Source organism: Typopeltis vanoorti, chromosome 4 (assembly GCF_054136105.1).
Source record: "Typopeltis vanoorti isolate ZY-2024b chromosome 4, IOZ_Tvanoo_1.0, whole genome shotgun sequence".
Taxonomy (NCBI): domain Eukaryota; kingdom Metazoa; phylum Arthropoda; class Arachnida; order Uropygi; family Thelyphonidae; genus Typopeltis; species Typopeltis vanoorti.
The window spans coordinates 80019743-80034175 of record NC_143552.1 but is presented as its reverse complement, the minus strand read 5'-3'; the positions used below and the strand labels follow the sequence as shown (position 1 = coordinate 80034175).

At 36.1% G+C, this 14433-nt stretch overlaps 1 protein-coding gene across 1 annotated transcript in view; it reads right to left on the bottom strand.

Annotated features, from left to right (window-relative positions):
• Nucleotides 1-7578: 7578 nt before the first annotated feature.
• LOC150107438 (aquaporin-like) overlaps nucleotides 7579-14433 on the bottom strand; it is a 153613-nt gene continuing 146758 nt past the window's right edge. Inside the window, exon 5 of the mRNA XM_090391296.1 lies at nucleotides 7579-9904. Coding sequence (XP_090247422.1) covers nucleotides 9606-9904 — 299 coding nt within the window. The 3' untranslated portion in view covers nucleotides 7579-9605. The remainder of the gene's footprint in view (nucleotides 9905-14433) is intronic.

Sequence of the window (14433 nt, the reverse complement as noted above, 5' to 3'; positions counted from 1 at the left end):
GTGTTTACATTCGATAATTAAATCAAAATGACTGTCTAACTGGAAACTTGGAAAACATAAACGAATAATTTTTTCTCTCTTTTTATATTGCAATCTAAAAGAGATCTTTCGCTGAGAAACATCTTACTTGAATCAAGAAACAACGATTATAGTACATGCTTTTTAAGAGTTGAAAGTAAGTTAACTGGTCTCCTACGGAGATGGTAGGAATTTTCCCCCCTCTGGGAAAAACCGGATTTTTCATCTCTCAAAACAGACTAATTGATTGAAGAAAAAACCGATTTTCGAACTTCGGAATCTCAGTCTTATCGACGATGCATTTCGGTTGAAAAGACTTGGGTTTGAATCCCATCTAAGACATCAATCTAAGACATGAGGTCTTAGATTTGAATCCCATCTAAGACATGAGGTCAGTGCAATAGCTACACTGACTTCATGTCCTTAGATGTGTCTGCATTTTTTCCCAGAACGACTTAATACAAACTCCCACTTTTAGATAAAATATATTTGCATGGCCTTAGATTCCTTTTTCAAAATAACATCAACAAATATCCAGCAGTTGTGGGATATAGTTATCTCGATTAAAATAAAGAAGTAGAATATTTGCCTCATTCGAAATTTTTAAGCCATTGAAACCTTTCCAACCTTTCATTTCAAACAAGTGTGCCTAGGCAATGTAAGAAAAGAATTCAGCATATCGCATTTGACTTGAAACTAAAACTCCAGTATTCCACTTCGCCCACAAGATAGCACACAACGGCTATAAAAATACCATCAGAAAATCCAAATCAGACTCTAAAAGGATCCCGTGCAGTCGAGACAAGTCTTCTCGTCCCCTCACCTATTGGGCACAACTTCTGCCCATCCATGTTTCTACCCTTGACATCTAAATGATACTTCTGTACCATTCCCCCAAAGACAAGACTGACTTCTTAGTAGCATCATTCTTCTACTACAACTCTTACGCTGATGATCAACGCAAAGCACACACACACACACACACACACACACAGAGAGAAAGAGAGAGAGAGAGAGTTTATAAAGAACTGCTGACTGCATGCCTTCTCTGGTATTCTGTCAGAAAGGCATCACACGATTCCTGATATAAACTTGTATCCTCATCTGTATTCCCAAAATGGGCTTAAACCTTTTTCTCCAGAATTAATGCCTATCCTATATTTCTCTTACAATCTTTCATACTCATCTACCTCTGCTCTACAGCAGAGAAACAAGCCTACATTCATCCTATTTCATCAAATTCCAAATAAACGCGATTAAAGGAAACCATCAAACTATTATTCACTGCACTCAACTCAGCTGAGTTCTATCGAAAATAATGGAGAAAGATTCACCAGTCAATTCCTTTACTGCCTGGAATCTCACTATTCAGTTAGTGATCACCGATATGGATTATGCCACTCTTGATCCACAATGGATCTCTCAGCCAACATTACCCGTCTATGGACACACAAGTCATGGAACGGTTTGGTGAAAACCACTGTGGTGGCTTTATTCATTTCCAAGGAATTTGTATTGAGTCTTGCACAAAGGTCTACTTAAATTACCATCATACAATCCCCCATTCATCAAGTCTTTGCAATTGGATTGCCAGTTTCCTCTCCGATAGTTCACTCTGTGTGTGTGTGTGTGTGTGTGTGTGTGTGTGTGTGTGTGTGTGTGTGTGTGTGTGTGTGTGTGTGTGTGTGTGTGTGTGTGTGTGTGTGTGTGTGTGTGTGTATTTTTAAAGAATTCCTCATCAATACCTAACCTCAGGGCTCCGATGAGAGTACACTCCATTCATCTTTACCATTCGACAAACCTTGAATTCCCATGTTAGATGATCTTCTATAATGATTTCCTTAAATTCTGATCTCATCGCTCTATATTTCAGGGGTTGAAAACAACCTTGTCAACCTCAGTGTCATCAAAACACAACCCTGTCTTGTTTCACTCAAGAAATACCACACTTTACTTCTCTTTCCCTTTGGTAATACTCAATCTCAACGCGAGATCAGATATATATTTTCTTGAACTGAGTTCAACATTTAGTCTCTCCTGACATAAGCATATCGTATCGATAGCCTTCTCCGCCTCTAAACACTTGGTGTCTTTTTACACTTGAAACATTACAAGTTATTCATTTGTATTCAAGTTATACAAGTGACATTTCAAGTTAATACAGATAATTTATACTTATCTGTATAACTTGAAACACTATATAAATTCAAAATCCACTCAACATCAAACTATTGTTCTCATATTTTAAGTGGTTGCCAAATTCCTCCCCAGAATTATTAGTAGTGCCGAGAAAAGGGTAATCCAGTTAGTTGATGATTTCTCTCTTACAGATTCACTTCGGTTACTATCTAAAAGTGCTCTTTCAACCTTATGCCTTTTCTGCATGTGCAGCACTTTCATTGGCTCTGTTGTGCTGTTCTATTGAGACTATTCTAACCACGTTCCTTCAAGCCCATAAATACACGAGCATTCGCTGTCCAGTTCCAAACATACCGAACCAACTTCTCATCTGTCTTTTTCACATCTTTTACCTCTGTGATTTGGAAACGTTTCCCCCCCATTGACTACAACTGCCAGTTGGTCAAAAAATATATTAAGGGGTTTCTTCTTTGACCACTTTCCCACACGCGACATTGAAAAAAAAAAAGACACCAGGATTTCTTGTAAGAAAATATAAACTTGACTGAAAGAAAGACGACAGCATGCGCATAAATCTCCTCCGTGTGAACCTCTTATTCCCTGCTGTGTTGATCTTGTTGGGAAAAGGAAGGAAAGAAGAAGATGGAGTTTACTTTATAGGGATAATGTACATAAGTATTGTACCTACCGTCCACAATTTCTAAGAACTCCGTTAGAAATCTTTATAAAGATTTCTAACAGAGAAATATAAAGAGAGAAAAAATATAAAGAGAGAAAAAAACGGAGAATACTTTTCATGTCGATTTAAAATTTATCTAACTTAAAGAAATGCAGTCTCAGTGTTAGAATATTTGAGAAGATATTCACAAAATAGTTAAAAATCAACACGTGACCATTTTTTCCTTCCTTTATTTGTTCACCTATTAGAATGGCTGAAAATATAATCACACAGCCATTATAACATCAGATTGGAAACTAATCAGATGTTTCCTTTAAAAAAAAATTAGGGATAGTATCATAAAAAAGACAATTAATCCTATTATATCATGTCTAAAACAATTTAAAGAAAGATCGTGTTATTTTTTATCTAGTATCTAGTTAGTGGTGTTGATAACGTAGATGTCGTTCTTGAAGCATTGTTTCTGTCAACCAGAAGTGCAGCTTATTGGGAATGCAATGAACAACCGATTAGTCAGGAATAAGCTTGATAGTTGAAGAGATTATTGTAATCTGATTTAGATAGTCCATCAATCCAGAGAACTGGTTAGTTTTTAGTGCCTTCGTGTGGGAAATATTAAATCATCGAGTGCAGTTAAATCAGGAGAGTGATTGCTCTGCATGTTTAACTGGGCGATTAAATTTTTTAGTTTCTTTGAATTCACGTCCGAAAAAACTCAGGCTATTGTATTGGCCAGTGTATTGGGTATGTTAACAGCGTGTGTGCTAATTGGCCGATACGAAAAACATAGGAAACTCGGAAATAGGAAACTACGAAACTCGATAGGAAACACGGGATGAAAAACCTGAGTTTCCGAAAGAAAAAATCCTTCCACCTCCGTATGAGAACAGCCAACTCACTTTCAGTTGAAAAGTCGTGATAAAAGTTCTTCGCTTTCAATCACTACTAAATCACCTTTCGCTGTCGACATAGAAATTCGTAAAAATGTATACATAAATTTTTATAGCATAATAACATACAATAATTCTAAATAATGCTTTTATACTATTAATATTTTGAAATTTATCTCATTTCTCAAATCCAAATATTAACCAAAAAAAAAAAAAAAGTACAGGAGTGCAGACCGGATGCTCCACATCTAATCAGTTAGCTTGGTTAAGTGACGGGTGACAGTTTAAGAGGAGAATTCTGATACTTGCTAGCACCGGCAATCAATTTGTGAACCGTTAGTAATATCTTCAGTTGCATCTGTCGTAATTTCAACCGTCCGTTAAAGATTTTTCAAATGTTCGTTCTCTCCTATATGTATTCTCTCTTCGTGTGACATTCACATTTAGCGTTTACTAACATAACCACGTCACTTCCATAGTTTCCGCAGTTACTAAAAAAAACTTGTTCTCTTTCCACTCAAGATGTTTTTGATTTGGTAGAGCTGCTAACGCTACCAAATCTACCAAACCTTACAGTGAGTTTGGGTTGTTTGAAATGGCAGCCGAAGGTACTAAGGCCAATGTATTATGCCTGTTAATTATGTGTTTTCTGGCTGGTTTGCACGTTTTGCGGAATGGAAAACCCAAATCTCCAAGAAGAAAAAATTCTCAAATCTCTGTAAGACCATCAAATCATCTTCAGTTGTCCAACCTTAGAATACTGTTCTCACATTTTTTTAAGCGATGCACTTTCCTAAAATTACTGATGATATACAAAAGAGGACAGTTTGGTCAATTGATGGCCCTTTTCTTACGGACTCACTCTAGATATTTGAATAGCGTTTGTTTCATAAGGACTACGATACTAAGCTGTTCAGAAAAAGAACTTATTTTTTCTTGATTCTGCTAACACTAAGTGCTGTAGATTCTGCGACTTCTTCTTCTTCTGCATAAGTCTGATATCCTGCTCAGCGAGGACATGATGAATTCCTAAAGTTCTATCCGGTTTACTGACATTGGGATCATAAACATCTCGTTCTTCCTCATCTAAATATTTTCCTTGCAATTGAGACTGAGACCGACACAAATCCATTAAGGTAAACTGGCATGTTCTTGTAACCATTTCTAGACGGTGCCTCTCTTCACTGGGTGCTGTTTAAAATTAGTGATAGTCTTGGACCAGCTATCTCTAATTGGTTAACAGTAGGGATTGAACTTCCCCACAATCTCCAAAATTTAGAGCTGAAATGGCCTCACTTACTCCTTATTAGTAATAAAATACATTAGCGGATTTTTTTATTGAATTTTATCTTAAGCGGGATTCAAACTCATTCATCCTGACTTAACGTTGTCATCACGAATGCGTGTACTCGATCGTTAAGGAATACCAGAGGACTGTAAAAAAGGTCTAATGGAATAATGAATCCAGATTCGTGTTATTCATGCAGATGACAATGGTAGGCAAATAAACACAAATCTCTGGACCCATCATGCTCTACGGCAACACAATAATACAAGGCAGTAGACGGTAGGTTAAATATGTGTTGTCATGTATTATTGTATTGCCGTAGGGGCATGATGGGTCCAGAGATTTGTGTTTGTTTGCATACCATTGTCATCTGCATGAATAACACGAATCTGAATTCATTACAAATACACTTGAAGCCATTGGTTGCATCTCCAACCATTTGACCAATTGTATCCTGTATATCCGACTTTTGATCCAATTAATTCTCGGGTTTCCTCTTGGGCTGATCAACTGTTTCCAGTTGATCAGCACAGTTGATCAACATCTTACGTGACGTTCACTTGATTTGTTCTCTTTATCACACTAATCTTGGTATACTCAAGACACGTGCAGTGTTTATCCTAACAGAATTGTCATGTTTTCCGAGATATCCTTACTGTATTATGTGCTTACTGCTCTCATCCTCCAATAGAAGTCACTTAGGTCACGACCATTTCCCATTATCACATACACACATTCTTGAACGCTGACACTTTCTCCAGAGGGAAATATCTATCAACTATTATTACCGATGCCTACCATGTATCAATAATCGTGTACTGGCAGATTCCACGTAGTATGGCGATATTATTAATATTTTGATCACCGAGTGTATTTATAAAATTTGCTTTTGTTGATATTGAAATACTATTTCTACTAACTTCGAAACTGTCATCGAAATTGTAAAAACGGCCTCGAAATACGCTTATTGCGAAGATTTAATTGATAAACCACAACTGTCATCGCTATTGATGATGATGATTTTTTTTCCAGGAATGTACCTTTGGCTGTCTGATCCTCGACGATTTCAGGCGCTCTCTTTGTCGAAACGTCCAGTATTCCTTCACAATTTGTGTGAATGATCTCCGTAGTTCAGTTGCTATCAACGACGTCCTTTAGTTGTAAAATTATTGTTTATGTTGTTTATGATCTGGGTTTGAATCCCATCTAGATGAGCCGTACAAGAACTTTTCAGATGAAGATCAGTTATTCGATCTAATATGAAGGTACAGGGTTTTCATCATCCAAACAAGCCAATAAGCCAGGAAAACACACACAATTAACGGGCATATTTAACAATGGCCTTATAGCCTTAGTTGATTTGGCTGTAAATTCAAAACAATTCAAAATTTATCAAAATTTCAGGCATCGGTATTTACAAAAGGTCTTCAATGTTGCAAGTATTGAGTGTAGTATGAAGGAACGGTGGTTTCACAATATGTAGTTCGTCATTCATCTCAAACTGTCTGTTTTGGAATACCCTCTGCCACACCAATGAATGACACTTGTTTTTCTGTTCATGCAGCAAATGAGTTCAATGAAATTTGGTCGCTATTTTTTCCTTTCCGCGTATAAAACGAATCTCTCTCTCTCTCTCTCTCTCTCTCTCTCCTGTGTTTGTTTTATTCTCCTGCGTGCAGCCGATTTATTTTGATTGCCACGTATTATACTTGCATGACAGTTCTTGTTTCCATGACCACCGCCAATATTAAATCATTGATATTTTTTTCGAAGAAGTATTTAAAATCTCTGTACCTTCTCTATACTTCAATTTTTAAGGAAAATCAAACAGTTGAACTGACACAACGTACCCAATCAATTTAGGATCATATTTATCGTAAGAGAATGAAATATTTACATAAAGTGACTTTGTAAGTTTCACAGAGGTGTGATGTGACATTGAAAATTTCAAGTTTCAGGTTTGGAGGAGAAAAACAAACAGCTAACATCGGAGAAATATACAAATATATTCCTACAAGATTTATTCACTCTTTCTACTGATAAAAATATCACATTTTAACACTTATATTTATTTACTTTATTTTTTTTAGTGTTAAAGATAAAGTACACATAATAAAGTTATTTCGGAAAAGAAGAGTTCAACTTAAAAAGTCGGTATATCTTTCTTTATATATATCCATCAAAGAGAAAAGCCATTTTATTTCGAATGGCTGGTACCTTAGCTGTTTTCATCTTCCTAATGGATGCTTACTTACTTTTTTATGTTTTTTTATCTTGATCTAAAGATAAGGAAATCATCTTACGAAGTGGATTACATCCGAAAGCTTTTGAAAGTGGCTCTTACTTCTAGATCTTAGATAGTATAATTTATTATTTATACTTATAAGTAAGGGCTTTAATATTTGTGGCTTAGTACCATTACTAAGAATTACTTCAACTTGCTTTTTGAATTTAGGTCTTTTGAAGACGGAAATCAATACATGTCTAAGAAACAGAAAAGAAGTCCATAAATATTTAAGCGTCTATTATTGGTTGCATTTATAAAACAAATTAAGACGAGACAGTTGCAGAATTTCTTTATTTACTGTTGGAAAACAATACATGAATCAGTTTGGTAGGAACTATCCTACTGTCCTCTGTTACACGCTAAAACACAGAAAAGATGGGATTGTAGAAGGGAGCGCGCGTGCTGGATATGAATATAAACACGAAACATCTGTTTCTTGCACCTCCTACATTGGAATTTCACTATGCTCGTAGTTCGAAGTGTGTTTATCTTTGGAATGATAGTGTTTCTTAATATGACACTTCAGTCGTCATGTTAAAACCATGATGAATACTTACGACCTCCATTAAAAAAAAAAAAAAAAAAAACGTGGACACTCAGTGAGGAGGAGATCAGCAACGAATGACTCGTTTTCTTCAACTTACAGTTCTGCACTTTTACCAAAAAGTATTTTTTAGGATGAAAAGAAAAAAAAAACACCACTCTTGATAAGATTTCTTAATGACCAAAAAGTGCACTTATTATCCTCACCTACTGTAGTACTTTAAGCAGAAGGTTTTAAGTTTTCGTAATTTGGTTAAGAATGTTTCATAAATCAGTCTCTTAAATTCTTGAATACTTCAGTGACCATATCGCAGTAAGTTAATCATTTATATCATTGTATTTGTATTTTTTCCTTCAGCCTTATGGGGCAGCATACGCTACTATACCAGGGTTATGAAGCAAGGTGGTTTCCCTTCCTTGCCGTAAAACTTACCGGGAGGAAAAAACTCTCCACTACCGTATAAGACCGGTTAACTCACCCTTTCGTCGAAAGAGACTAGATAAAGGTTCCTCACGTCATGGACGGGAATCGAACCCAAGTCTCTCCGACCAATGGGCTTCGTCTATACCGACTGAGCTACGGAGGCTCAAATTATATCATCGCTTGATCTTAATAATTAGTGTATCGGATATTCTAGTTGAGTATATGTTGTTTTTTTTATAAATACGGAATGCGAATTTCTTGTAGGTATTTTTTCCTCTTTATGGAATATCAAATCTGGTGGATAGATTTCAATAAACGGAACTCTTTTTTTTTTTTTAATTCTGAAATACATCGTATTTCAGAATTAAAAAAAAATTTCTCTTTTCATTCTCTCTTCTTTTTATCTAGAGATATCCTTTTAATCTACGATAGTATTCTGCTTGATCTAAATTATTTTAGAGGAAGAAAAATTCTTTTCTAACATAACACGTTAGAGAGAGAGAGAGAGAGAGAGAGAGAGAGAGAGAGAGAGAGAGAGAGAGAGAGAGAGAGAGAGAGAGAGAGAGAGAGAGTGTTATTATACATTCATCCAGTTGCCACCCTACATAGACAAGTCTCATAGTGGGAAGCCGATAATACTCTTTATACGCATTGTGGAATACTCATTATATATTTGTTATGGTCGTTGTCAATATTATTATTGTTATACGTTATATAGATTGTAGAACTATTAAAACAGTGGAGATTTTCAATCCTCTTATATTCTTTATAATTATTTAGATTTCCAGTCTCAATTTTTTACTCACTGGCTTTTTCCAAACAAAAAAAATATCTCAAATTTATTGTTCACGTACTGAACTTGTAGAAAACCAGTAGAAAACTATTGGTTTTCTAATCGCCGCGGTTCTGTCTGTTTTTAGCTCATTTGTATATGTTATACACAACTGTATTCTAAGGTGAATGGCTTATATACTTTATCACATCAGATAAATTAAGAATTAAAAAACCTTCTGTATAAAGTACCATCGGAGGTTTCCCCAACTTAGAACTCTATTTACATTTGAAAAATCTTCGTATTTCCTGCACCTTTTTTTGATAAAAAGTATTTTGCTGTGCGCACAAAAATCGTTGAGGTATTTCCACATTTACACCACAACACAAACGTGAACACAGATTATCTAAGTCTGTATTAGTAACAGGAAGCCTTTTGTCTTTTGATTGGAGATGAGTCTTCATTTGAAACTCAACAAAACCGACAACTACAGTCATGATATTGTCCAATCACTGTGGGGTCTATGTGAAAGGGTAGTGAAACGGACATCCAGCATCGAAATGGTTCAGAACTTGGTGGATCCAGGACCATATTCCATCCTTCCTGGTGCACCGCGTCCCATAGATCCATATCTCGGACCATACATGGTGGCGCTATAATTGCTGGCTGGAGGATTATGGGTAGCATAGGGAACATCTGGCGCCTGAACATAGTTGGATGCAGGGGCTGGAGTGTAAGTGTTGGAGGGAGTACAGTAGTTATCAAAAGGAGGACCACGATATTGGTTAGGACCTTGAGGCTGTGGGGTAGCACATTTGGCAGCCTTAGAATCGCCATCTTCATAGTCATCATCAGCATTGGATTCTGAAACATAAGAATCTTGTTATTTTACAAAATCTTGCGTCATGCAGATAAATGAATCTACAACTGTACATTTTTAAAAAATTAACAGTTAAGAGATTTTGTCAATTTGCATTATAAAAAGAATATGGGTAAATTATAACAGTTTCAATTATTGCAAGTAGTCTTCATTAATATTGCTTTCCATTTAACTACCTTCTAGTATATTATTATTATTATTATTAAGAGAGACCTCCAGGGAGTCAGCACTCTTCGAAGGAGGCTACATACTACACATACCAGCTTTTATTCTTGAATTCATTCACACTGCTTGCACTCACAACATCCAATGGCAATCCATTCCAATCACGCACACCCTCTGAGAGAAAAATCTAGCCCCCATTCCCCCTTCTTAGCGACCTTCATTCTTAGCTTCCAAGGATGCCCTCTCATCCTTTCCCAACCCTCAATAAACTGAAAAATTCCATCAATTGAAATTCTTATAATACTTTCAGAAGTTTGTAAGTCTCAATCATATCACCCCTCTTTCTCCTGTTTGCTAGTGTCTGTCTGCAGTCTACAAATTCTCAATCTGTCTTCATAATCAATATTCCACAATCCTGATATCATTTTAACACTCTCCTTTGTACTCTCTCCAATATATCAGAATCACAACGGAAACCAGGAGACCAGACCTGCCCACAATAGTCCAAGTGAGGTCTTATCAAGACCTTGTAAAGAGGCAAAATAACATCCTTATCTTTACATGTGAATGTTCGTTTTCAGCATTACAATTATCTTTTGAGTTGTATTTGCAATCTTTGCCACATGGTCCCTGAACTTCAGCTTCCTATCTGCTAACACTGCAAGATCCCTAGATATAATATCTAAAGTTTGAATAATAAAGTTCATTAATATGGAACCTCCCTAGTCCAGTCAGTAATAGTATTGACATTTTTTCATTAAAAAGACCAGACGTGGATTTGATTCCTGCCAGGATGTGAAGAACTTTTATTATATCATTTCTGGTAAAGAGTTATCCTTTATCATATGAAAGTTGTAGAGTCCTCCCGACGTTTCGTGTTTTGATTCCTCCCTCTCCCCCCACAAACACACACATGCAACTCGACTCAGTTTATAGAAAAAAAAAAAATACACAGCCTCACCGTGAAAAGGACCTCGCCAGTTATAATCCAATCTTATAGTATACCACAGAGGAAGAAGCATGGTAGACCTTCTTAAGATACGATGACTAACATCAAGAAAGGATGCTCATTTTTCGTTCCTGTTACTTTAATTTAGATCTCTTACATAGATAGCGCATTTCATCCATGCAGGAGTAATTGTCTAGACTGTTAAATTCATCATCTTTGCCACCATCTTAATTTTCTTTCCAGTTGGACGACACCATATTACGAAACCCAACAATGTGGGAGAAAATAGTTTAATAACCGAAAGAAAGTGCTTAAGATCCCATGAAAGTTGAAAAATAATTATCATATAAATCTCTCAAGAGGTCTGCTGTAAGCCTATTTTGGGAAAGAAGAGGGAAAAATCATACTTACCACTGTTGCAGTGACAAAATTCTACTGTACATTAATCGAGATATATTACATTTGGGCAATGCAGTAATTACAATGTTTGAACCCACCCCTCAACCCTACACGAAGCTTTTTGATGGATTGCTTAAACACTTTGGTTACTAGCGTTGAACTCACTATAATCTTCATGGAATCCACCGTGTTCATAGTTTTCTTTCTCTCACGCTGTGTAGGTTTGAACTACGGTCGTTATTCCTCTACTTCCGCTGCATTTGATACCAAACATGATGAAACCTGAAACCATTTTAGGCCTCTAGTAAGGAATATGATCTCAGTCGATGATCCCTCCAGACATTCACAACCATTCAGGCTACAGTAGGATTCAAACTCTCTAGACTGGGCTGATTGGAGATGCGTCTGAACGAAAGACAACAGCGGTTTGAAGTAATCGAAGCACAGTAAGATTTTTTTTGAAAAACAACATTCTACATGTCCTGAAATATCTCCATTGATTGAAATCAATTAACTCAATCTTGCTGTAAAAACCAAATACTTAAAAACTCTTCTTATGTGTCGCAAATTTACCTCTCAGGCAGGGCAGTTTTTTTCCCTCTCATGAAAATAGCAGGCAAATCAAACTGTGGATGTAAGGGACAATCAGAAGACAGTAGGTGGACTTAAGCAGCAGCTGGTTTAAAAGGTTATTGATTTATGATATGGACAAGGTAAAGAGTTGTTTGTTGTGTTCAGAACTTCTAAGACTAAACGTAACAGTACCTAGACATCCATTGCAACAATTTATAAACAGGAATTCCGCTTCAAACATTCTTCAAAAGGATCACTAAAGCGATGATTCATTAGGAGAAGCTATTCGGTAAAAGCACAAAGAGATTCATGTTTACTGTTATTATTTGTCAACATCATCTTCAAGGATAAGCCTTTGGAAGTAAGTAAAAGTATTGGGCAACCAATAAATCATTAGGATGGTTTGAAAATTTTCACTGAAGTTGGATATCGACGAAAATGAACGGGCAGAATAAATTATAAAATACCGTAGAAGCAGAAATATTAAGCCACAGATATGCACTAAATTAGTTAGCTACAGTACTGTGGCAGACAAAAAAAAACGGTAATAATTAGGTTACAGCATTTCAAAACTAATTAATGACAGGCATGGCACGGTTGACTGGAGTCAAAGTGAAGAGCAGATTCTTCAAGAGCTCTTAGTGTAATAGACAACGGTAAGTGCACAGCTGATGGGAGAAAAAAACTTCATGAGATATTATTTAGTTTCTTCCTTAATCATTATACCTCAAGGGTTCAAATTTTGCCAACGCGGCCAATTAGCGACGTTTGGAGCTTAATAAAAAATTTAATTAAGGGTTAGAAATATTTCTTATAGCGTGGATCTTTTTTCTCTTTCCTCCCATGACTTAGTAATTTCTAAACATCACGTAGCCGATCCCTCTGGAAATATTAGGAATATTTTCACTGCGCCGCTGTAGTTTAGTGTCTAAAACTTTAAATATTATTCCACGTGGGATTAGCTTTGGTTAATGGTTAAAATGTATAGAACAGCGTTTATAAAATATAACTATTTTATGAGTACTGTAATTGATTTTGTTAAATAGAATGGTGATTACTGAATACGTTAGTCCCTGAAGTACTTAGAACTACTGGTAGGACCTGCCAATGGCATCGATGAGTTCTCTAAAATTATCCAGAGAGAAAGAGAGAGAGAGAGAGAGAGATCCTTGACCACTCCTCCTATAATGTGTGAGAATAAACTTTCTTTCTATTTAAGGGACGTGTTCAAGATTTTATGGAAACGTCTTCACGCTCTGACCCTAGTGTCATATGGGACAGGATGAATCCCAATTCATCAGACTATACTACGCAATTCCACGTAGATAATTTTAGTAGAATTAAATCATTCTCAACCTTATGTTGAGCATTTTTAAGTGATTTTATGAAATAAAAATTAGTCACGCGATGTCATGTGCCGTGACAGGGTTTTCTGTCCATGCAAAGCAAGCAAATCATCTCCCAGGATGAACAACTAACAGAAAATATACATTTAACCGGTAGGATGAGGTCGAGTAGATTCGAGTTTATGGAGTGACCGCCCGCGATAAGCCCTGGGCTCTCCGGGAGTTTGCCAAGTAATAATAAATGAGCAAATAAATTACATGACGATCTGCAAGCAAAAGTTGTATATCTTCCCTCTATTAAGAAGAATACATTAGTGCTACTGATGGGGGACACTTGTACACTTTTTTTTTGTGTGTGTGTGGGGGGGGGCCAATATTAAGTAGTTTTTCCATCCGCTATCGAAAAGCTCCTCCCCCCCCATCATTAAGGAATTCCGTTTTTCGAATATTCAAGTTAGACTTAATAACAAACATTTTCTGTCTAAGAACAGTTATTATATTTACAGTTCGCATAATATTTAGATACGAATTTCCCATTCCGCTGATGACGTTTAGGATTCTTCATCGTGAAATGGCAATAGATTAAGCAAATAAGGAAATGATCAGCAAATGCATTCCAAGCATTGAGAAACCTTGTTCGTTGTTGCTATAATGTCTTGGTAACACTGCAACCTCTTCAGCCATTATTGTACAACCTTAGCAACATTAACGAAGTTATGTACTTACAGTAACAAGAGTGAACAAATTACTAAAGCTTGTCCAAATTAAATTAAAATTGAATTGCGTCGACAAATTTTAACACCTCAATAATTAAATCACTAGAATCTATCATTTCGGAATAGATGATTTGTAGAATATCAATCAAAGAAAGGACAAACAGAACTTAATTGTTTTTGCATAGGTGCAAAACACAGTGGTTATTTTGAAACATTATTAATTTTCTTTAAAAATATAACGTAAGGTGTAAAAAATAAAATAAATCATCTAATGCCTTTTATCCCCCAAAAGTGATAAGCAGAGCTGTTTTAACCTATCTAACGTTTTGAAGAACGACAAGCAGCCGCTCTACACCCTTCAGCCA